This window comes from Ovis canadensis, chromosome X, assembly GCF_042477335.2.
Source record: "Ovis canadensis isolate MfBH-ARS-UI-01 breed Bighorn chromosome X, ARS-UI_OviCan_v2, whole genome shotgun sequence".
Taxonomy (NCBI): domain Eukaryota; kingdom Metazoa; phylum Chordata; class Mammalia; order Artiodactyla; family Bovidae; genus Ovis; species Ovis canadensis.
This window is the reverse complement of record NC_091727.1, coordinates 12,616,412-12,635,753: the sequence shown is the minus strand read 5'-3', so window position 1 is coordinate 12,635,753 and position 19,342 is coordinate 12,616,412. Positions and strand designations below refer to the sequence as shown.

At 45.4% G+C, this 19,342-nt stretch overlaps 1 protein-coding gene across 1 annotated transcript in view; it reads left to right on the top strand.

Annotated features, from left to right (window-relative positions):
- The window catches only part of LOC138930150 (epidermal growth factor-like protein 6), a 53,239-nt gene that overhangs the window by 18,100 nt on the left and 15,797 nt on the right, over nucleotides 1-19,342 (top strand). Inside the window, exons 2-7 of the mRNA XM_070289778.1 lie at nucleotides 1,626-1,738; nucleotides 8,084-8,176; nucleotides 11,956-12,075; nucleotides 14,873-14,992; nucleotides 16,575-16,709; nucleotides 18,990-19,112. Coding sequence (XP_070145879.1) covers nucleotides 1,626-1,738; nucleotides 8,084-8,176; nucleotides 11,956-12,075; nucleotides 14,873-14,992; nucleotides 16,575-16,709; nucleotides 18,990-19,112 — 704 coding nt within the window. The remainder of the gene's footprint in view (nucleotides 1-1,625; nucleotides 1,739-8,083; nucleotides 8,177-11,955; nucleotides 12,076-14,872; nucleotides 14,993-16,574; nucleotides 16,710-18,989; nucleotides 19,113-19,342) is intronic.

Genomic DNA, 19,342 nt, shown 5'->3' with positions numbered 1-19,342 from the left:
AGTAAGCGCATGGTCAAATGTGCATTCCTTGTCTGTTAAAGTGCCCAGGTGTTTAACATGCATGCATCTTATCATGTATTTCCTATGCAAGAGGAAACCACCCCAGCCATCCACCAAATACACAGCAGAAGCCTTTTCTTCCAGAACCTGGCGGTAACCCTGCCCAATCGTGGAATGTGTGACAAGCTACCACCTTGGCACTTGGGGTTGGGGCCCACTCTTTCCGGCCTCTAGGTCAAGGTCAGCAAACTGCAGCCCTCAGGCCAAGGCTAGGTGGCCCTCTGTTTCTATGTGGCTCTTGAGCTAAGAATGGCTTTTACTTTAAAAACAGTTAAAACTAAACCAAAAAAAGCATATTATTGCATGACATGTGGAAAGCTTATGAAATTCTAATGTTTCAGTGTCCATAAATATTTACTGAATACGGCCATGCCCATCTATCTACTGTTGCTTGCAGCTGCTTTTGCACTTGGACAAAGACCCCATGGCCCACAGAGCCTAAACTACTTACCATCTGCCCCTTTATGGAAAACATCTGCCAACCTCTGCTCTACAGATGAAGAGTTGAGTGAATTGTGTTTCCAGGAGTGAGGAGGGCGCCCTGGGCTGGAACCGCTGACAGGGCTCTGCTGGGGTTGTGACTGCTCCTTCGGGCTGGAGTTGCCTCATCTGTGACAGGAGATGGCTTGCATGAAGGCTCTCTATAGTGTCTTTCCAGCTTTGACCGTCTCTAGTGTATCAAGATTCCAGTGTGTTCGGTGGCCGCCAGGTGGCCAGTGGGGCAGAGGGGCAGCGCTCTTGTCTGCGACGAAGCCAGGGGGCCCAGGGAGTCATGTGAGCACACAGGGGCACGGACCTGGACCCAGATCTGGGGAGCCAGTGTGTCTGGACAGACAGATCTGAAAACTGGCCCTCTCCAGGGTTCAGAAGCAGACGATTTGGGCCACTCTCACATGTCCAAGTTTCATAGATTATATGGAGCCCAGTTCTGTTGATTTCCGTATTTAATGGCTGCGCTGGGTCTTCATTGCTGTACGGGCGTTTCCCTAGTTGCAGGGAGTGGGGGCTGCTCTCCAGTGGCGGGCTTCTCCCTGCGCTGGCTTCTCTTGTTGCAGAGCAGGGGCTCTCTAGCGGTGGCGCATGGGCTTAATGGCCCCGCGGGAGGCAGAACCCTCTCAGACCAGGGATTGCACCCGTGTCGCCTGCACTGGCAGGTGGACTCTTAGCCACTGAACCCCCAGGGAAGTCCCATGTAATCCAGTTCTCTTAACCCTGGGGAAGAAGGAAATGGCTGATGCTAAACATTGGGGACCTGGAGAAGGGCATGGCAACCCACTCCAGTATTCTTCCCTGGAGAATCCCCATGGACAGAGGAGCCTGGTGGGCTGCAGTCCATGGGGTCCCGAAGAGTGGGACATGCCTGAAGTGACTTAGCACAATTATTGGTGAAGGCTGGCAAGGGATGAGAGCAGAGGCTGGCAATCTGAAATTCAGGTTTTCAAAATCCGATCTAGCATTTCCAGCAGGTTTGTGGCAATTGACCAGGTAACTGTCACGTCTCCTGTCCATAGAGTCTCTGGTGCTTCCCGTTTTCTCAGTTCTAACATGTGGCTCTTTATCCACAGTCCAAGGGATCACACGTTGTCGGCATTGTCGCTCCAGCCTGGTGTCTGTCGCTATGGAACCATACTGGCCTGCTGCTATGGCTGGAGAAGGAGCAGCAAGGGAGTCTGTGAAGGTACTTTTGTAAAAACTCAGACCACCCGGTGCTCAGGTGGTTGGCCTGGGTCCTGCAGTTTTTCTCTGTGACACCATGAGCTGTCACCAGGTTGCCAGTGGCTTTCCCAGAGCAGGGACACAGTCCTAACTGACAGCCAAGGTCGAAGTTCTTGTGAGATCTCTTCCCATTCACAATGTGGCTGACCCATCACCCTTGATGTGATGTGTTTGTTTTAGGAGCCCTGTTTCATCAATTCTTTCTGCTGTTCTCTTAGTCAGTATGGCTGTTTTTGTTTTAATCTAGAGAAACTGAGTTAGGCAAAAACAGGTCAAGAAATACCTCATTCTAATGATAATTTTTCCAACCGAATTCTAATGAATTCCACTTTTTAATTATGAATCACCCAACCAGTAGGCTTTGGTCACAAGCAAGAAGGTTAGACATTTACTTTGTAGTTTGGTTACTCACATTTTTCAAGTCCATCGTGCCTATTTCTAGATGGTTTCAAGGGATGCGTGCATATATATGTAAGATATGCATGGTTCTGTTGTGTATATTTCAAAGTAAGTTTCTATAATTTGCTTTTGACATCATTTCTCACACCAGTGTTCTGGACTCCACGAGAGGCCTCCGACAATTTCAAAAAAGTTGGGGAGGCTAGGGATGAGCACAGAGTTCTGTGTGGCATTGTTTTTCATGTAAATTTCTATAATAACCGACACTCTCAGTGCAAAAGAATCAAATCTGTATTCTTCGAAGCTGACTAACCAGGGGTACATTCTTTCAGGGCAGGAATCTGGTCACAGGGCCCCGTGTATCTAGAAGGTGGCATAGAACCTGAATCCTTAATCTGTTAAGTGGGATGAACAGACATTTGCACGTCCCATATACTTTAGGCACTGGTGTGGATCATATTGGATTATAAACTATAAAGCCCAAGAGTGTTAGCGATTTTTAAGAATAATAATTCTACATTCCTTTTTTGCTCTTTCCCTGCCCCAACCTCTTCTCTTTGATTTAGCTGGTTCAAAAATAATCTGGGCAGACTGTAGCTGCGGGCAGAACTTGACCATGTCCGAAATCCCTAAAACATTAGAGGACGTTGATCTCACTCCCACATGTTTAGTGAAGTCGCTCAGTTGTGTCCGACTCTTTGCCACCCCATGGACTGTAGCCCACCAGGCTCCTCCATCCATGGAATTTCCTAGGCAAGAATACTGGAGTGGGTTGCCATTTCCTTCTCCAGGGAAGAGATCGAACCCGGGTCTCTCACATTGCGGGCAGACGCTTTACCGTCTGAGCCACCAGGGAATCCCCCCACGTGTTTGATATTATGTAAAACCCTGCACTGCCGCGGTTTCCTTATGAGGAGATGACAAGAGTGTGAAGATAGCAGAAGTGTTTGAAAGTCACAACTGCCTGCCTAGCAAAAGAAAGTTAGAACATTCCCCTGGGACTTTGTCGGTTGAAAAGGGTGGTGCTCACACTGGTCGGGGGGGGTCACGATCAAGGGCATTGTCTTGAGAACCAGACTGACGTGGGTGACCTTGGGCAAGGTAGATAAGCTTGCTCAGGCTCCGTTTCCTCCCTTGCAGACTTCTGTCCGTCAAAGCAGCAGGTGATGAGGGGGTTCAATGTTGCTTTTTTCTCCTTCTAAACACAACCATGATACAATTGTCTTTGAAGTCAGTCAGGTGGAAAGGGTCAAAAACCACACGGGATACCTGCTTTGGAATCTCTCTTACAGCCACACGAAGCTCAGGACCTCTGGCCATAAAAAAGTCAGACCATGGTGCACACAGCCAATCACATTCTCACCACTTTTGTGGCCAGTATTCATACCAGAGGCCTGAAAAGAATTGAAAGCCAGATGCTAAAGGGCATTTCCAACACACCACTCCCACTGTGTGTTTGGCAAGCGGAAGAGACGGTCAGCCCACCCTCTGCCCCCGTCAAATGTTGACACAGTAAATGGCAATGATTTTTGTATCTAGGATCTGTATCATATTACATCCAATCGGCATGGTCCTTCTTGATGGTAAAGTCATACGCTCCTCGAAGCACCAGGTAACAGGCTGGTTAGTCCCTGATCACCAGGCCTCTGATTTCTAAGCCGTGGGGTGCATGGCGATGTGACAGGAACGCATGCCAACTTGCCTGAACAGGCAGAGCCAGGCTCCAGCCTGTGAGGGTGCAGTCTGCCCCGGCCTTCACCTCCACTGACTGATCAGCCCTCAGTCCTTCAGAGGCCCTGCCTCTATGCCAGAGCTTTCTAGATCTCAGCCTCTGCCCTGCTTAAATCTGTTCCCAGGGCAGGGTCTGCTTCACTCAATATCGTTAGCCTTCAGGTATGGGTCACTTAGTGAGATATGGGATAATGAGCCAGAAAGAGTGGGGAAAGAGTGGATAAACACTCTAGAAAGATGGAGGAGTTTGCAGGGAAATTAGACAAGAGAGCTTCCTTTATCTAAAGCACACTTAAATCTCACACCATTTTAGACATAAACGGAATTTCCCCATGCCATAGATTGGCTGTTCCCATCACAGATCCAAAGTTACCGTAAATCAAAAACGTCTTTCTGGAGTGCTGACCTCCAAACAGCAAGGGTATTAATATTCACCACGTCTCCTCTCTTCTCTTTGGCATTTATCCTGGGCTTTCCTGTCTGGACTACACTGAAAATAACTTTCCAGGGAGCAATCAGAGGTCTTGGGGGCTTAAAAAAAAAGGCTTATTTTTCTAACATTTAGAATTAAAGCTGCATCTCCAAGAACATAACCATAACAAAATATCCCTGGAAATCCAATTCTATCTCGTTTGCCTCCAAAAGTAGAACTTCGGTGGGAAGCGTGTTTTCTCCTATCTTCTTTCACTTACGATCTACTTCAAGCCTTGAAATGTTTCCCTGTTCAAAGTTCTACACGGACTGCTTTGTCGTTCAAAACTATTTCAGTGTCTAACATGTTCACACTATTACATGCAGAAGGAGAAACAAAGGTGAGTGTTTGTATCCCTGTTCTGAAAGCACTTAGCCTCAGATAGTAGATAGAAGTGAAACATAGAAGCGAAATATCTGGCTAGTTATTGAATACGGTGAAGATATCAGTTTCTTGGGAGAAGCCTGCCAGAGTTCTGTGGAGTTCTCAGAGATGAGCAGAAGTTCACGTCTGGCTGGAGAAATCTGTACAAGCTTCTGGAAGGAGGGGCCCTACAAGGTAGTCCTTGAAGGATTGTTAGGATATTAACCATTGGAGTGGCGGGGAGGGGTGCCGCAGGGTGGGGTAACAATAGAGAAGGGGTGAAAAGTGCAGAGTAGGTCAGAGAAGAGCAGGCAGTCTGGTTTGACCTCATCGTTGCCTGGGTTCGGGGAACAGAGTAAGACTAAAACAAGGCCGAGGCCAGATCATGGTTATGCCCCCTGTCCTGGATTCAGGACCCAACAGAGATTATTTGATGACTTCTAGACAATGAAATCGGTCCTGAATATTCGTTGGAAGGACTGACACTGAAGCTGAAACTCCAATACTTTGGCCACCTGATGCAAAGAACTGACTCTTTGGAAAAGATCCTGATGCTGGGAAAGACTGAAGGCGGGAGGAGAAGGGGACGACAGAGGATGAGATGGTTGGATGGCATCACCGACTCGATGGACATGAGTTTGAGTACGCTCCGGGAGCTGGTTATGGACAGGGAAGCCTGGCGTGCTGCAGTCCATGGGGTCGCAGAGTCAGCCACGACTGAGCCACTGAACTGAACTGAACTGCAGCAATGAGTGGCATGATCAGAGCTCTACTTCTGGAATATCCCTTTCATGTCTCATTGGACCTTGATGTTCTAGGAGCAGTACCTGTGAAGGTGATTCTCTCAACAAATATCCCGTTGAGAGGCACTTGGGGGAAAGCTGTAAGGGAGTGAGGGAGCTGGGGAAGAAGCGAGGCAAAGATGTGGCTTCAAGAGAAGTTTGGCGTCATCCTGATCCCACAGGGAGCTCTGGAGTGTTCATTGCACCGCAGCATTTGTCCTGCCCAGAAACCAGGGGCTAGCCTGTTAGACCCGTGCATCAGCCAAGCCCTGGTCACAGACTGAGATGAGGAAAGTGAAGAGAGAGAGGCATGTGACAAGTCTCCCAGACATCTATGGGCAAAGTGGTTCCCAGCAGCTGGATAAATATTGGCTTGGCCAAAAAGTTCGTTTGGGGTTTTCTGTAAGCGACTGTAGAGAAACCAAAACACACTTTTTTGGCCAACCCAATACTTAGTTGAGGAACTTGGTGGTAGAAACAGGGATAGAGGGGTAGGATACTCTGGGTGACTGTTTGGGGAACAAGAATAGAGACAGCTGAGATTTTGAGTCCAGGGAGCTGGGAGATGAAACATGACATTAGCAAAGGTAAGGTTGGGTCAAATGGGAACAAGCCGGAGTCTTTAGGAACAGGCTTGCCTAGGGGTGGGCCTACTATGAGCCAGAGAATCAATGTGCAGAGAAGTAAGCAAGCATTTCTGGCAATTGCTGAGTCATCTTTCATATGCTGGCTGTTTCTGGAACGCCTAGTAGATCCAGAAAGTGTGAGAGTCCATGATTCCCTACCGGCCTAGTTTCTCTCTCATTCATTGCTTTTTCTCTCATTCCCCTTCATGTCTTTGGGCTCTCGCATTTTCCTCTCTTCCTATCCACAGCGTTTTTTCCCTGTCTCCTCCTCATGAGCCAGACTCAAACTTTCCACCATCTTTGACTACGCTTTCTTGCCCCCAATCCAATCTGTTACCCATCCTATCTTTGTTTCTCCTGCCACTTCAGCCATCCAACAAATATTTATTGAGTTCCTAGTTTGTGTCAGTTGTCTGGATACAGAAGTGGATAAAACAGAAAACCAAATGCTGCCTTTGGCATGCCTCCATCACCACCACTATCGCCATCACCATCATGCGTGTGGTTCCCATCCTTGGGACCGGAGGCAGCGTCTCCCTGCCTCCAACCTGTGCTTTGTTCATTTTGGCTGATAACACACAGAATTTTGAAATTTTGATCATACAAAAGAGAAAGGGGGAACTAATACAGAAGAGAAAAACAAAAAAACAGTAGAAAGGGGGAGAAGGACCTTGGCCCAGTATAACTATGGAGTTTCTTCCAGCTCACAAATCATATTCCTTTTGTTAAATCTTTTGTGTTTACATACAAAACTGGCTAATTGAGATGTAGGAGGCTTTTTGTTTCCTTTGAATGCCGCTGGAGGTGTGGCAGGGCTAGGCAAAGTTATGGTCAACTTGTACTTGTGGGGTGGAAGGGGGTGCAGAGATGGGGGGTGGGGATGTAGTTCAGAAGCAAAGCAGTATTTTAAAGGTGAAAATAAACTGGAGAGGAAGCAGATCACCCTCTGTATTGTGTGTCACCATGGATTTCTCTGCCACACAGAAGGCGGCTAAGTTTAACATGTGTGCATTTCACTGGGCTGACTACCCCTGTTCTTTTCAATTTCTTTACTGAAATACAGTTGACTTACACTGTTGTGTTGATTTGTGCTCTACAACAAAGTGATTCAGCTATACATATTTGTATTCCTTTTTCATATTCTGTTCTCTTATGGTTTTCTATTATGGTTTATCAGAGGATACTGAATGTAGATCCCTGTGCTCTACAGTAGGACCTGTTGTTTACTCATCCTATACACACTAGCTTGCATCTGCTACTCCCAAACTCCCAGTCCTGCCCTCCCTCATCCTCCCTTCCCGTCGGCAGCCACAAGTCTGTTGTCTATGTGTGTGAGTCCATTTCTGTTTTGCAGATAAGTTCATATGTCTCATATTTCAGATTCCACATGTAAGTGGTATCATAAGGTGTTTGTCTTTCTCTTCCTGTATGATAATCTCTCTAGGTCCATCCATGTGGCTACAAATGGTTTTATTTTATTCTTTTTCATGGCAGAGTAATAGTCCATTGTGTATATGTATCATGTCTTTTTCATCCTTTTGCCTTTCAGTGGATATTTTGGTTATTTCCATGTCTTGGCTATTGTTGATAGTGCATGTATGTATCTTTCCAAATTAAACTTTTGTTCAGATAAATGCCCCATAGTGGGATTGCAACTCTATTTTAGCTTTTTTGAGGAACTTCCATACTGTTCTCTCTAGTGTCTGCACCAATTTACATTCCAACCCACAGCGTAGGAGTGTTCCATTTCCTATATACTCTTTCCAGCATTTATTATTTGTAGACATTTTGATGATGGCCATTCCGCCTGGTGTGAGATGATACCTCACTGTAGTTTTGATTTGCCTTTTTCTCATAATTAGCCATGTTAAACATCTTCTCATATACCTATTGGCTCCTATTCTTTAATTGTCAAAATACTTTTTCTTCCACAGCTATGTGTGAACCTGGATGCAAGTTTGGTGAGTGTGTTGGACCAAACAAATGTAGATGCTTTCCAGGATACACCGGGAAAACCTGCAGCCAAGGTCAGTACTAGAGACCACGGTGGTAATACAGACCTCCCCCAGAGCTTTCAGAATCAACTCAGGCAGCGCAGTGGTGTTTGGGACACAGTATAGCAGTCAGGATTCTGTAGTTTTTAACTCCGATCTTCAAACGACAGTGGTTTCACAGTGAGATTTTTCCATCAATATCTTCTAGAAAAACGTCAGTCATTCTGATGCTTTTGTTAGGATGCCAGATAAAAATCAATATTTTCCCTCTGGACAAATAATATTTAGTGGTTTTTTTAAGATAAGGAAGCAGTGCATATATTTTATTTAAGAAAATCCAACAAAACAAAAGGATATAAATTAAAAAGTGAGAGTGAACACCCACAGTCCATCCTCCACCCGTAGCTAAGAGTTTGACCGCCATCTCTGCAGTTTCTTTTCTGTTATAGTTACAATAATGGATATTTCTCATGGGCATTTTTGCATGTCAGCACATAGAGAGCTGTCTCATACTTTTTAAGGCTGTATCCTAGTCCCTAGAGCAAATGCTTGTGTCATTTACGTAAAAATACTTTAACCACTATTATAAAAGTTATCCCCAACGTCTTGCCACTACAAATAGTGCTATATCAGTCATTATCCTATGCATATCCTTCCACCTCTGAGTATTTTTATAGGGTAAATATCTAAAAATGGAATTGTTGGGTTGAATTGCATGCATATTTTTATTGTAATGGATATATTTTAAAAGGCAATTTAGTCATAGGCTGTTTATCTGAAGACATTAAAGCAGTTATAATATTAAGAACAGTGGTTCTTAAGGTGGCCAGTTTTGTCCCCTAGGAAGACTTGCCAGATACAATACATATCCCTAGTTAGGGATAAGATTTAAATCTTATTGTCAAAGGCAATTTCACATAAACAACAAATAATTTTATAGTGTATGCATGTTGCAAATATTGTATGGGACATATGCACACTGAACAAATATTAGTCATTTTTCCAAAATTCACATTTACCCGGGCATCCTGTATTTTTAATTGATAAATCTGGAAGTCTTACCCCCGAGGTCATCTGGCGGTGCCTGGAGACTTTCGGAGGGGTTACTACTGGCATCTGGTGGGTAGAGCCCAGCTGAACATCTGTAGTGCACAGGGCAGCCCCCCACTAAGGGTGATCTGGCCCCAGATGTCCACAGTGTGGAGGAGCCCAGGCACCAAGAAACCTGCGCTAATTAAGAAAGGGTCCCCAGTTCTATAACACAGTTAGGCAAAGAGCAGCAAATCCAGGTCAGCTGCCCTTAGGAAAGAGCCCTGCCAGGGTTCTGGAAGGGAGAATGGAATTCCAGAGAAAGCCAGGGCTCTGCCCAACTCTGTCCCCCTGCCCCTGGCTCACTGCCAAGGCCAGATGCTCACATAGCCTTTCTCTGTGCTGGCAGACCTGCAGGCTCAGGGGGGAGCCTCTAGCTCTCCTGTCCCAACCCCAGGACGGGGGCCAGCACCACCAAGGGGCTCCTTAGAACTTGTCCAGAAGGCTTGAGGGAAGTGCGGCAGGAGCCATGCTCTCAGAAGTAATAATTCAACCATGTCCCTTACCAGAGCTTTTCCCACCAGAAGACCTGGTTTTCCATATGTCTTGGATTCTGTACCAAGATACCTTCTCAAGAGAGTTGGAATGGAGAAGGTGTTTTTTCATGCTGCTTTTCAAGTCCTTGCAAAATATTCCACTTTGAGGGAGTGTCCAGTTGGCTCGGATGTGGGGCTGTCTGGCTTTTCCCCACAGCCTCCCTGCCCCAGGGCCGCCTGATCAAAGTCCATGTATATCCATTGATGGCCTCAGGCCTCAACTCAACTGATGTCTTTCCCCAAAATGCTTCTTCCAAGAGACGCCTTTGACTTAGGGCCAAGTGATGGACTATCCCTGGCTTTCCCATTATGTCCAACCAGCATTATTTAATTCATGCATTTGAAGCAGTTAGGATCCATACAGGAGATGGTAGTGTACAGGGGACTGGCAGTGGAGAAGGGGGTTCAAGTGTCCAGATTATGTGCTGGAGAATCTCCGTGTAAGGTTCTTTTCAGAGGTGAAAGCAGACACTTACTTATTTTCCAGAATGGCCTTTGCTTGTTACTGTGCTGAATTTTGGTCTCACATGGAATTTGGTTCTTTTCTGCTTTCTATATCTGCCTTGGGAGAGTTACAACATGTGGCACCCACATCACCACGTGCCCAAAGACGACACCCATGATGGCTTTCCAAGTTTTTTCCCTTACGTATCTTTTTTTATTTTAATAAAAGCTACTTCATTCTTAATGTTTCATGTTTTAAACCCTGAAAAGCTCAGAGAAGAAAGTCCCTCTCAATCTCCCCAGGAGGTAAGCATTATGAAAGTGTAGAGCCTGGTCTCCCAGGGTTTTTTTTCTTTTCCTGCCTGTGCCACATTGCTCGCAGGATGTTAGTTGCCCAACCAGGGATAGAATACGGACCCCAGCTGTGAAAATGCTGAGTTTTAACCACTGGAATGCCAGGGAATTTCCCTAGGCAATTTTCCCTATGCTTATTTTAAAAATGTCTTGTCTATATACATAGTTTTGTAACCTTCTTGTGTGACAGCATCCTCTGAGCACCTTTACATGGGATTAAATATTGTCCTGTGACCTGACCACAGGTAATAGCTGCCTAGCAGGACTCCCTCAGGAAGGGTGTGAGACAAGGCCATTTGGCCATCATGAGGCTGCTCAAAATAATAACTGAAAGGAGCCTGTGCTGTTGGCACCTGTCACAGTCTACCTGGAACAGCATTAAAGGCAGCGGTATCTAGATTATGTTTTAACTTTTTATTCAAGTAGGAAACACAAAAGTGTACACGTGTCAACAATGTACAAGTCCATGCATGTTCACGAACACCCATGTAGCTGGCATTCAGATCAAGAAATGGAAACTCAGCCTCCCTGAAGACCCCTCATGCTCCCCTCCATCACTTGCCCCTAGCCCCCAACGAGGCACTGTACTTTGTCTCTCACACCACAGAGTCATTGTGCCTGGATTTCTTTTGTTTCTTTCCCTCATGCCTGGTTTTCAGTGTGCGCACTTGTGTCCAGCTTCTCCCAGTCAGTATCATGTTTGTGAGTTTCATCCACAGTTGTTTGGACTTGTGGTTTGTTCAGCCTCACCGCTGTATAGTATTCTATTGCATGAGTCTACAAGTCATTTAGCCATCCTTTTGGGAGGAGAGATTTGGATTCTTTCTGGTTTGAGGCAATTCAGAATAGTGCTACTGTGATCATTTTAGCATGTGATTTTTTGGTGGTTTAGTGGCTCCGTCGTGTCCAACTCTTTGTGATAGCCCGCCAGGCTCCTCTGTCCATGGGATTCTCCAGGCAAGCATACTGGAATGGGCTGCCATTCCTTCTCCAGGAGATCTTCCTGACCCAGGGATCGAACCCAGGTCTCCCGCATTGCAGGCGGATTCTTTACTGACTGAGCCACCAGAGAAGTCCGGTGGGCATGTACCCATGTCTCTGTTGGACATTTGCCCAGGAGTGGAATGGCTGGCTCACGAGTGCCTGTATCTAGCTGCCACACAGTTTTCCAGAGTGGTTGTGCCTATATTTGCATTCCCTTCAGCAGTGCACGATGATTCAGTTTGCTCCACATCCTCACCAGCGCTTTAATGATGGTCGGAGAAGAGGCGAGTCACCACCCTTGGTACCTACCTCCACAGCTGGGGTCCAGGGAGGCCAACCCCGTTCCACATCTGGGTGTTTCCTCCTTCAGTTCACCTTTCTCCATTTTCTGACTGCCCCCTGCAGATGTGAATGAGTGTGGATTCAAACCCCGGCCGTGCCAACACAGATGCGTGAATACACACGGTAGCTACAAGTGCTTTTGCCTCAGCAGCCACATGCTCCTGCCGAATGCCACATGTTCCAGTAAGTTTCAGCAGCTGGCTTGCTCTCCGTCAATCCAGAGGCTTGACTTTTGCCATTTAATGCTTGGGGCAAAGTTAAAGTAAGTTATTGGAGGGGAACCCCACCCGCAAAAGGACTTTCACATTACCCAAGACTAAAACATCTTGTGCACATATTTTTTTCAATTTATATATTGTTAATTGAAGGATAATTGCTTTACAGAATTGTATTTATTTCTGCCAAACATCAACACCAATCAGCCATATATATATATATATATATATATATATATATATATTTATTTATTTATTTATTTATTTATTTATTTCTATATATATATGTTCCTTCCCTCTAGGACTTATTTTTAATTGTGGTAAAATACGTATATTGTGCAACTCACCATTTTGACAATTTTAAGTGTACTTCAGGCATTTTGTAATTTCACAATGTTGTGCAAACCATCACCACTCTTCAGAATATCTCCATCACCCCAAAAGGAAACCTGCCCCCATTAGCAGTCACTCTCCACTCCTCTTCTCCTCCACCCCAGCCCTGCATTCTGTCTCTCTGGATTTGCCTGTTCTGGCCTCATCGTTTTTTAAATAAAAAGACTAACTGAGGAGAAAGATAAACTGAGTCTCTCTATATATACAAGGATGAATTAGAATTCTTCATGAAAAAAATAAGCATACTGAAAATGTAAGCATATTGTTTCAGGAAGGTGATAAATCTCAGTTCCATCTCAGGACATCAGTTCTTCCCACCAGCTATCTTTCTCATGCCCCTTGCCCCACGCTCAGAGATTAGTGACTCTTGTTGGAAGTCCATTCCAGTTCACATTCCTGGAAAGAAAAGCCCTTCTCTGATAAAGAGAACCCATGTCCTGCGGGAGCCTAAATGTCTATAGCCATTCATTGATTGAGAAGGAAGTCTTTTCAGGTTTTATGTTGCAGCTGAAAGGCAAATCCATCTGCCCTGCCGCCCCCACCAAGCCCACAGCTTGTGCCTTCTGCCAGCTTCCCGTGGTTGCAGGGTCATCTGACTCCCCAGCCTATCCTGGGCTCTCCCTCAGTTTTAAAATCCAAAATACGGGCATGTGCATAACTCACTTCCCACACCCCTGCCTCACCCTTGAGCTGCTTGCCTCACTTGGCAAAATGCCCCAACACAACTAGGGTCTCCATTAGCAAGCATGCTTAAGAGATAAAGCAGGCATTCAGAGAGTATTAAAAAAAAATTTTGAGTATTAAATAAAATATTATAAATTAAACAGAAACCCCCAGGAAACAAATATGTACCTTAATGAATTCTTATAAAGCTAGCGTCCATATAACCACTAGCAAATAGAACTTTGCCAGAACCACCCCCTTCACCCCCCCAGACCCTTGGGAACAACTGTCCAGGGTTTTCTAGTCATCACTTAACATTTTTAAAAAGATATATGCTAATGGATGTTTCTGAAACATTCCATGAAAGCCTAATTAGTGCCAAAAAAGCTATCTTTCTCCAAATGGGAGAATAAAATGAGGTAAATTTTGAAGATTAATTTTGAAAGAAGACAACTAAAGAGAAAAGGAATAAACTAGAAATATAACCATTGGTCAGTGTTTGCTACATTACCGTGGCCTGTGTCTGTACTGGTGCCCTCTTTGTCTGTTACTCTACATGTGAGGGTTGCCTCTGCCTCCCTGTTTATAGCTTATAGTGGCCAGGTGGCCCTGAATGTCTCTCATGGATGCTGATTTTATTTACCCAGCCCTTTGCAGTCTCTTTCGCCCAGCTGGTTGACTGGCATGTTATAGATGCGGGTGTATAAAGAGAGGATATTCACTGTGCTCCCCTGTTAAAGGCACTTTTGATCCATATATACTGGAACCCGATATGTGTTTTTGTGAGACAAGGTCTATTTAGCAATGAGTGACAGAAAAATCGAACTAAATTATCTTTACTTTTTTAAAAGCTGGAGGCAAGCAGCTCCAGAACAGGTCAGCAAGGACTCAGCCTCTGCCATCTTCAGGGTATTGATTTCATCCGCATGCTTGTGGCCTTGTGGCCACAATGTGGCTGCCCTAGCTCCAGATATCACACACACATCAGAGGTTGGCAAGACAAAGGGAAAAGGAACGATGCCAGGAAACAAACACCTCTTTTATGTCCATCCGTTTTGTCACGCAGCAGCATCTTTTCCAGAAACTCCAGCAGACTTATCTTAATATCTCTTTGGCTATGACCGAATCATATGGTGACTCCCTTATTGCTGCATGGGAATCTAGGGAAAAGATGTGGAACTGTCTTTTCAGCCCCAGTAATGGCTTTTGGGTAGCTGATCAGCCTTATCTGCTGCGTGTTTTAATACACACACCTACAAGACAAGGTTTTGTGATTTGAGTGACTCTCACGGAGGCTAGATATGAATGGAGAGATGGGTAGAATTGGCATTTTTTTACCCTATTTATTCAAATGAATCATCTCCATCAGAGGTTGCATTTCAGCCAATAGCAGAGACCAGTCAGGTGATGTAAAGGAGCTTATATAGGAAGAGAGAGAGATGCCGTCTTTGGTGACTTAGGGGTGCATGTTCTGCCTAAACACAGTCAGGTGCAATTCACTGGCCAACAGAATCAACCATGGGGCCACCAAGACACCACCCCTGCACAGATTCCATTTGGATCTCCATCTGGGACTTAGATGATGAAGCTTATCCTCTGATACCATTCCATGTGTTACATTTCATATCTCAGGGGTCAGGGATCGTTCCTTAGTGAGCATTTTTTTATCATCTCCTGGGGAAAAGGCTAACCCGTGTCTCTTTTCACAGACTCTTGGACGTGTGCCATGACCAACTGCCAGTATGGCTGTAAAGACACGGAAGAGGGGCCGCGCTGTCTGTGTCCATCTCCGGGCCTCCGCTTGGCCCACAATGGAAGAGCCTGTCTAGGTAGAGTATCTGGAATTACCTCCTCCCCTGACTTTGCCCTTTACTTCACTCCTCCTTTTTCATCCATCACAACCTACTTGTGGACTAGACATCGAAAGTTCCTGAAATGACAGATTTATGTCCATTTCCATGACATTTATAGCACGTATGTTCCAGACACACTTTGCCATGCTAGAGAAAACACTTCTCTATAATTTGTTGGGTTGCCTGATGCCATAATGGAAAAAGATAGAAGTAATTTTATTTTTGTATATTTACCCTGCACTTTTTACTTCATCTACCAAGTGGTATATACTCTTAGTATATTTAACTATATTGTACCAAAGATAGATAATATTATGACAAAGTTAACACATAGCGTTAATATGGGATGTCAAACCAAACAGAATGGTGAAAGAGTTCTTAATCTTTTTTGATGGAAGCAAGAAAATAGCACTATGATTTAATATTCTAACTTCTGGACTACAATAGAAATATTTTTCAGCTGAGCTGGTTGGTGTTTATTTACCCTAAATGTTTTGATACATAACTTGATAAACCACATTTAGAAAGCTCACCCAAATAGATCCTAAATCAGTTAACCACTTTAATAAGAAGTCTGTATAAATTAAGATTTTGGTTCTGCTCTTCGAGAGGAGGCAAATATTTAATTCAATTCACAGGGTTTAGTGCTCTTCAGTAAAATCAGATTTATGTCAAGGCCAATTCTTGACCAAACAAATCCGAGTGTTCACCCACCTCTTTGATCTGTCGAGGGCCATTTGTATTGGAGGAGCAACTTGATGTATATGAAAGTGATCCCTGAAAAATAATTTTGGTCAAGCCAACACTTACTCGTTAGTTATATCTAGAATGCAAAAAGAACAACAAGCCAGCACCACATTTCTTGTTTAACCACTGTTCCAAAACGATGGTTCCAAATTTATTTGATTAGACATCTGAAAGTTAAGGCAAAGTCTGAGTCTTAACAGTTTGGTCAGCATAGCTGTCAGCCCCTCTGTGATGTGACTTTCCGCGGTAGCAAAGGAAGGAAGCCTCTTGTCTCCTAAGTTGCATCATGGCTTCATTCCACTTGACCCACCATTTATGTATCACTACATTCTTTAAAAACCGTGTTTCTATGCTTTGGAGCAATATGACAGGATTTGGAGGTGGTTGCTAATGAAATAATTCTTTTGAAAAATGCAAGCTTTGAATGTTTGTGTATTAGGTTTGCCATGCAATATCCATATCTGGAAGAATATTAATTCCTTCAGCAAAACGGAGTATCTGTGTACCAAGTGCCAGCCATATGTTCCCTGCCCCAGAAAAGGCAGGGCCTAATGAGAGAGAAAATGTGACTAGAAGTAATGCCATTACAGCAAAATAAGCTGTACAAAGGGATAGAAATCCAGTGGAAGTGCCTCGGGGATCCAGAACTCTTCCCGGAGGATAGGAACTTGGTAGCAGAATAATCAGAGTTTTCCAGTGAAGAAACCATGCGTGTGTGTGCGCGCTGTGTGCTCTGAGTTCGGGCACGAGAGTGTGTTGGAGGGACGGTGCTTTCTTGGTGTGTCTGACGTGTCCTGGTTCTCTATCCTAGACATCGATGAATGTGTCTCTGATAAAGCCTTCTGTCCCTACAATCGAAGATGTGTGAACACATTTGGAAGCTACTATTGCAAATGTCATGTTGGTTTCGAACTGAAATATATCAGTGGCCGGTACGATTGTGTAGGTAAGAAACCTAGAGGCTTTCTTACAGATATTTCTACATCAGTTCAGTCTATTAGTGGAACCATCTACTGTACTGACCATCTTAACAACACAGAGAAAGTTATGTTTTTTAAATTTTTGTCATTTGGAACTCTGATGACATGAATTACATGAAACCAGGTTCATCAAAGTTTGAAGTAAAGAATCGCAGTCTCTGTAGCTCTATTATGGAGATAAATAGCTTGAGATGATTTTTGTGGGTTTTTTGAAAGAAATTGATCGGTTTTGTTCTGTTTATATTTTTGGTTCTATCTCCAGGTATAGCTAAAAGTGCTGTTACTTCAGTTGTGTCAGACTCTTTGTGACCCTATGGACCGTAGGCCTCCAGGCTCCTCTGTCCACGGGATTCTCCAGGCAAAAATACTGGCGTGGGTTGCCATTTCCCCCTCCAGAAGTTCTTCCCAATCCAGGGATCGAACCCGCATCTCTTACGTCTCCTGCATTGGCAGGTGGCTTCTTTACCACTAGCACCACCTGGGAAGCCCTAAAAATGAGGACAGTGAAGCATATTTATATTTGATAAAAGGAGGCATAACAAGTCCTGCTTAATCTTGACCTCAGTGGCCCTTGCCTGAGTCTCCCTCAGGAGTGGCTTTTGAAAAATGAATGAAGGAGGTGCAATGTTCTCTTTCCTCGCTCCTCCTTCAACCCTTCCATGGTTCCAGCTCTGCGTCCCCTAAAATGTTTGCTTTCTGGGGTCCTCAAGATCACTCTATGATAAGACTGGGGTATCACTCAGCTCTCGGCCTGATATGGCTGAAATCAGAAATCCTGTCCCCTAGGGAAGGAATTCCAAGTCTCAATGAGCAAGTGAAGTGGGGTATTTGGGGAGCCCTTGCACGGCTTCCCATTGCCCTTGATAGAGCATGGATGGGGCTGGTCCTGCAGGCATCTTGGCCCCCCGGAGATTCCTGTTTACATAACGTGCACATGACACACGTGTGTGCGTAACACGGAAAGCTGACAGCAGCGGGGAAAGTGGGGTTTCTTTCCACCCTAAGCTCAGAGCTGACCAGGACGTGTCCTGTGTAATCGTGTTGGGGCAATATCCATTCCTGCGTTTTGAACACATCGTACGAAGCCTCCATAGCTCTTCCCTCAAGCCGGAAGGCCATCCTAATCCGGCTTGTAACATCTTCACTTCTTGGAGCTGGGATCCTCCAAGATGCTCCAGAACCCACCATCTCTGGGGTCCATCTCCAGGCTGGGTCACAGAGTTGGAGCCTGTTTCCTAAGACGTAGAGGGAGATGCCACAGGACAGGGTGGGAGTCCACATGCGGAGCTGTCAAAGGAAGCAAATCTTTCTGATTTAAGAAGTGATTAAGATCAGCACCTGAGCCCCCTTGTGGCTGAGTTAAAAACAATAGCCTAGGGGACCTCCCTGGCGGTCCAGTGGGTAAGACTCTGCACTTCACCTGCAGGGTGGCACCGATTCAATCCCTGATCAGGGATCAGGTAGCTAGGATCCCACATGCCATGTGGCACAGCCATAGAGAAATTAATTAATTGAACAAGCAAACAATAGCCTGTTTTGTGTGCATATTCTCCAGGCAAGAATACTGGAGTGGGTTGCCATTTCCTTCTCCAGGGATCTTCCCGACCCGAGAATCCAACCCATGTATCCTGCGTTGGCCGGTGGGTTCTTTACCACAAGCGCCCATGGGAAGCCCTCGAGAAGTATAGAAAAAAAGCAGGAGGGAACAGAAGGCCAAGGAAGCTGTCACATGGGTGGAATTCAGTAAACTTTCTGAGTCTAAACCCAACAGACGAGCTCAGACCGGCCTAACCCCTGCTCCTGGCAGCCTGTGAACAAAAGGTTCACATTTTTCAGATGATGTCAGTGCTTCCTAGTCCATCTTGTTCTTTGTGGGCTAGGAGTCCCAAGCCCTTCCATGTATAGAATTTACTTTCTGATATTGTTATTTAGTGGTAAGTTTGGCCGATGACAATGTTAAGCAATCAAACCCAAACAACTTAGATGTCAGGAGCGTTGATAAGCAGGAGAGGAGGTTGCCGTGGGGGAGGTGAGCTGCAGACACCCTCCCTCCATACCGGGCAGCAAGCAAAGCCAGGGCTTTGGGCCAAGGTGCCAGGCATGCTCAGCGCTTCTCAGTTCCCCGGCCACACAGGGTTGCCTGGCTGGGTGGAGTGGTTGGCCCTGGAGTGACTCAGGTTCAGGGGATAGCCTTTCAGCAAGTGCTGTTACCACAAGATGATTCATGCGACTGTTCACATTTTCAGATATAAATGAATGTGGTACGAATACCCACGCGTGCAGCCTCCATGCCAATTGCCTCAATACCCAGGGATCCTTCAAGTGCAAGTGCAAGCAGGGGTATAAAGGCAGCGGACTGCAGTGCGCCCGTGAGTACCCGCGGTCACCGCATCTTCGCTCTTCCCCAGGAAGCATTTGCTCCTTGTCTCCTTCCTCCCTTCCTTCTCCCTGCTCCTTCCCCTCTGGTGTGTTGGGAGCTGAAGGGGAGCAGGAAGCCTGCATAGGGTGTTTGGAAACTTAACTCCGCCTCCGACTGGCCTTCTCAGCTACTCAGACCACACCTCCAGCTCTCACAGAAGTTGTAGGCACTGCACTGAAA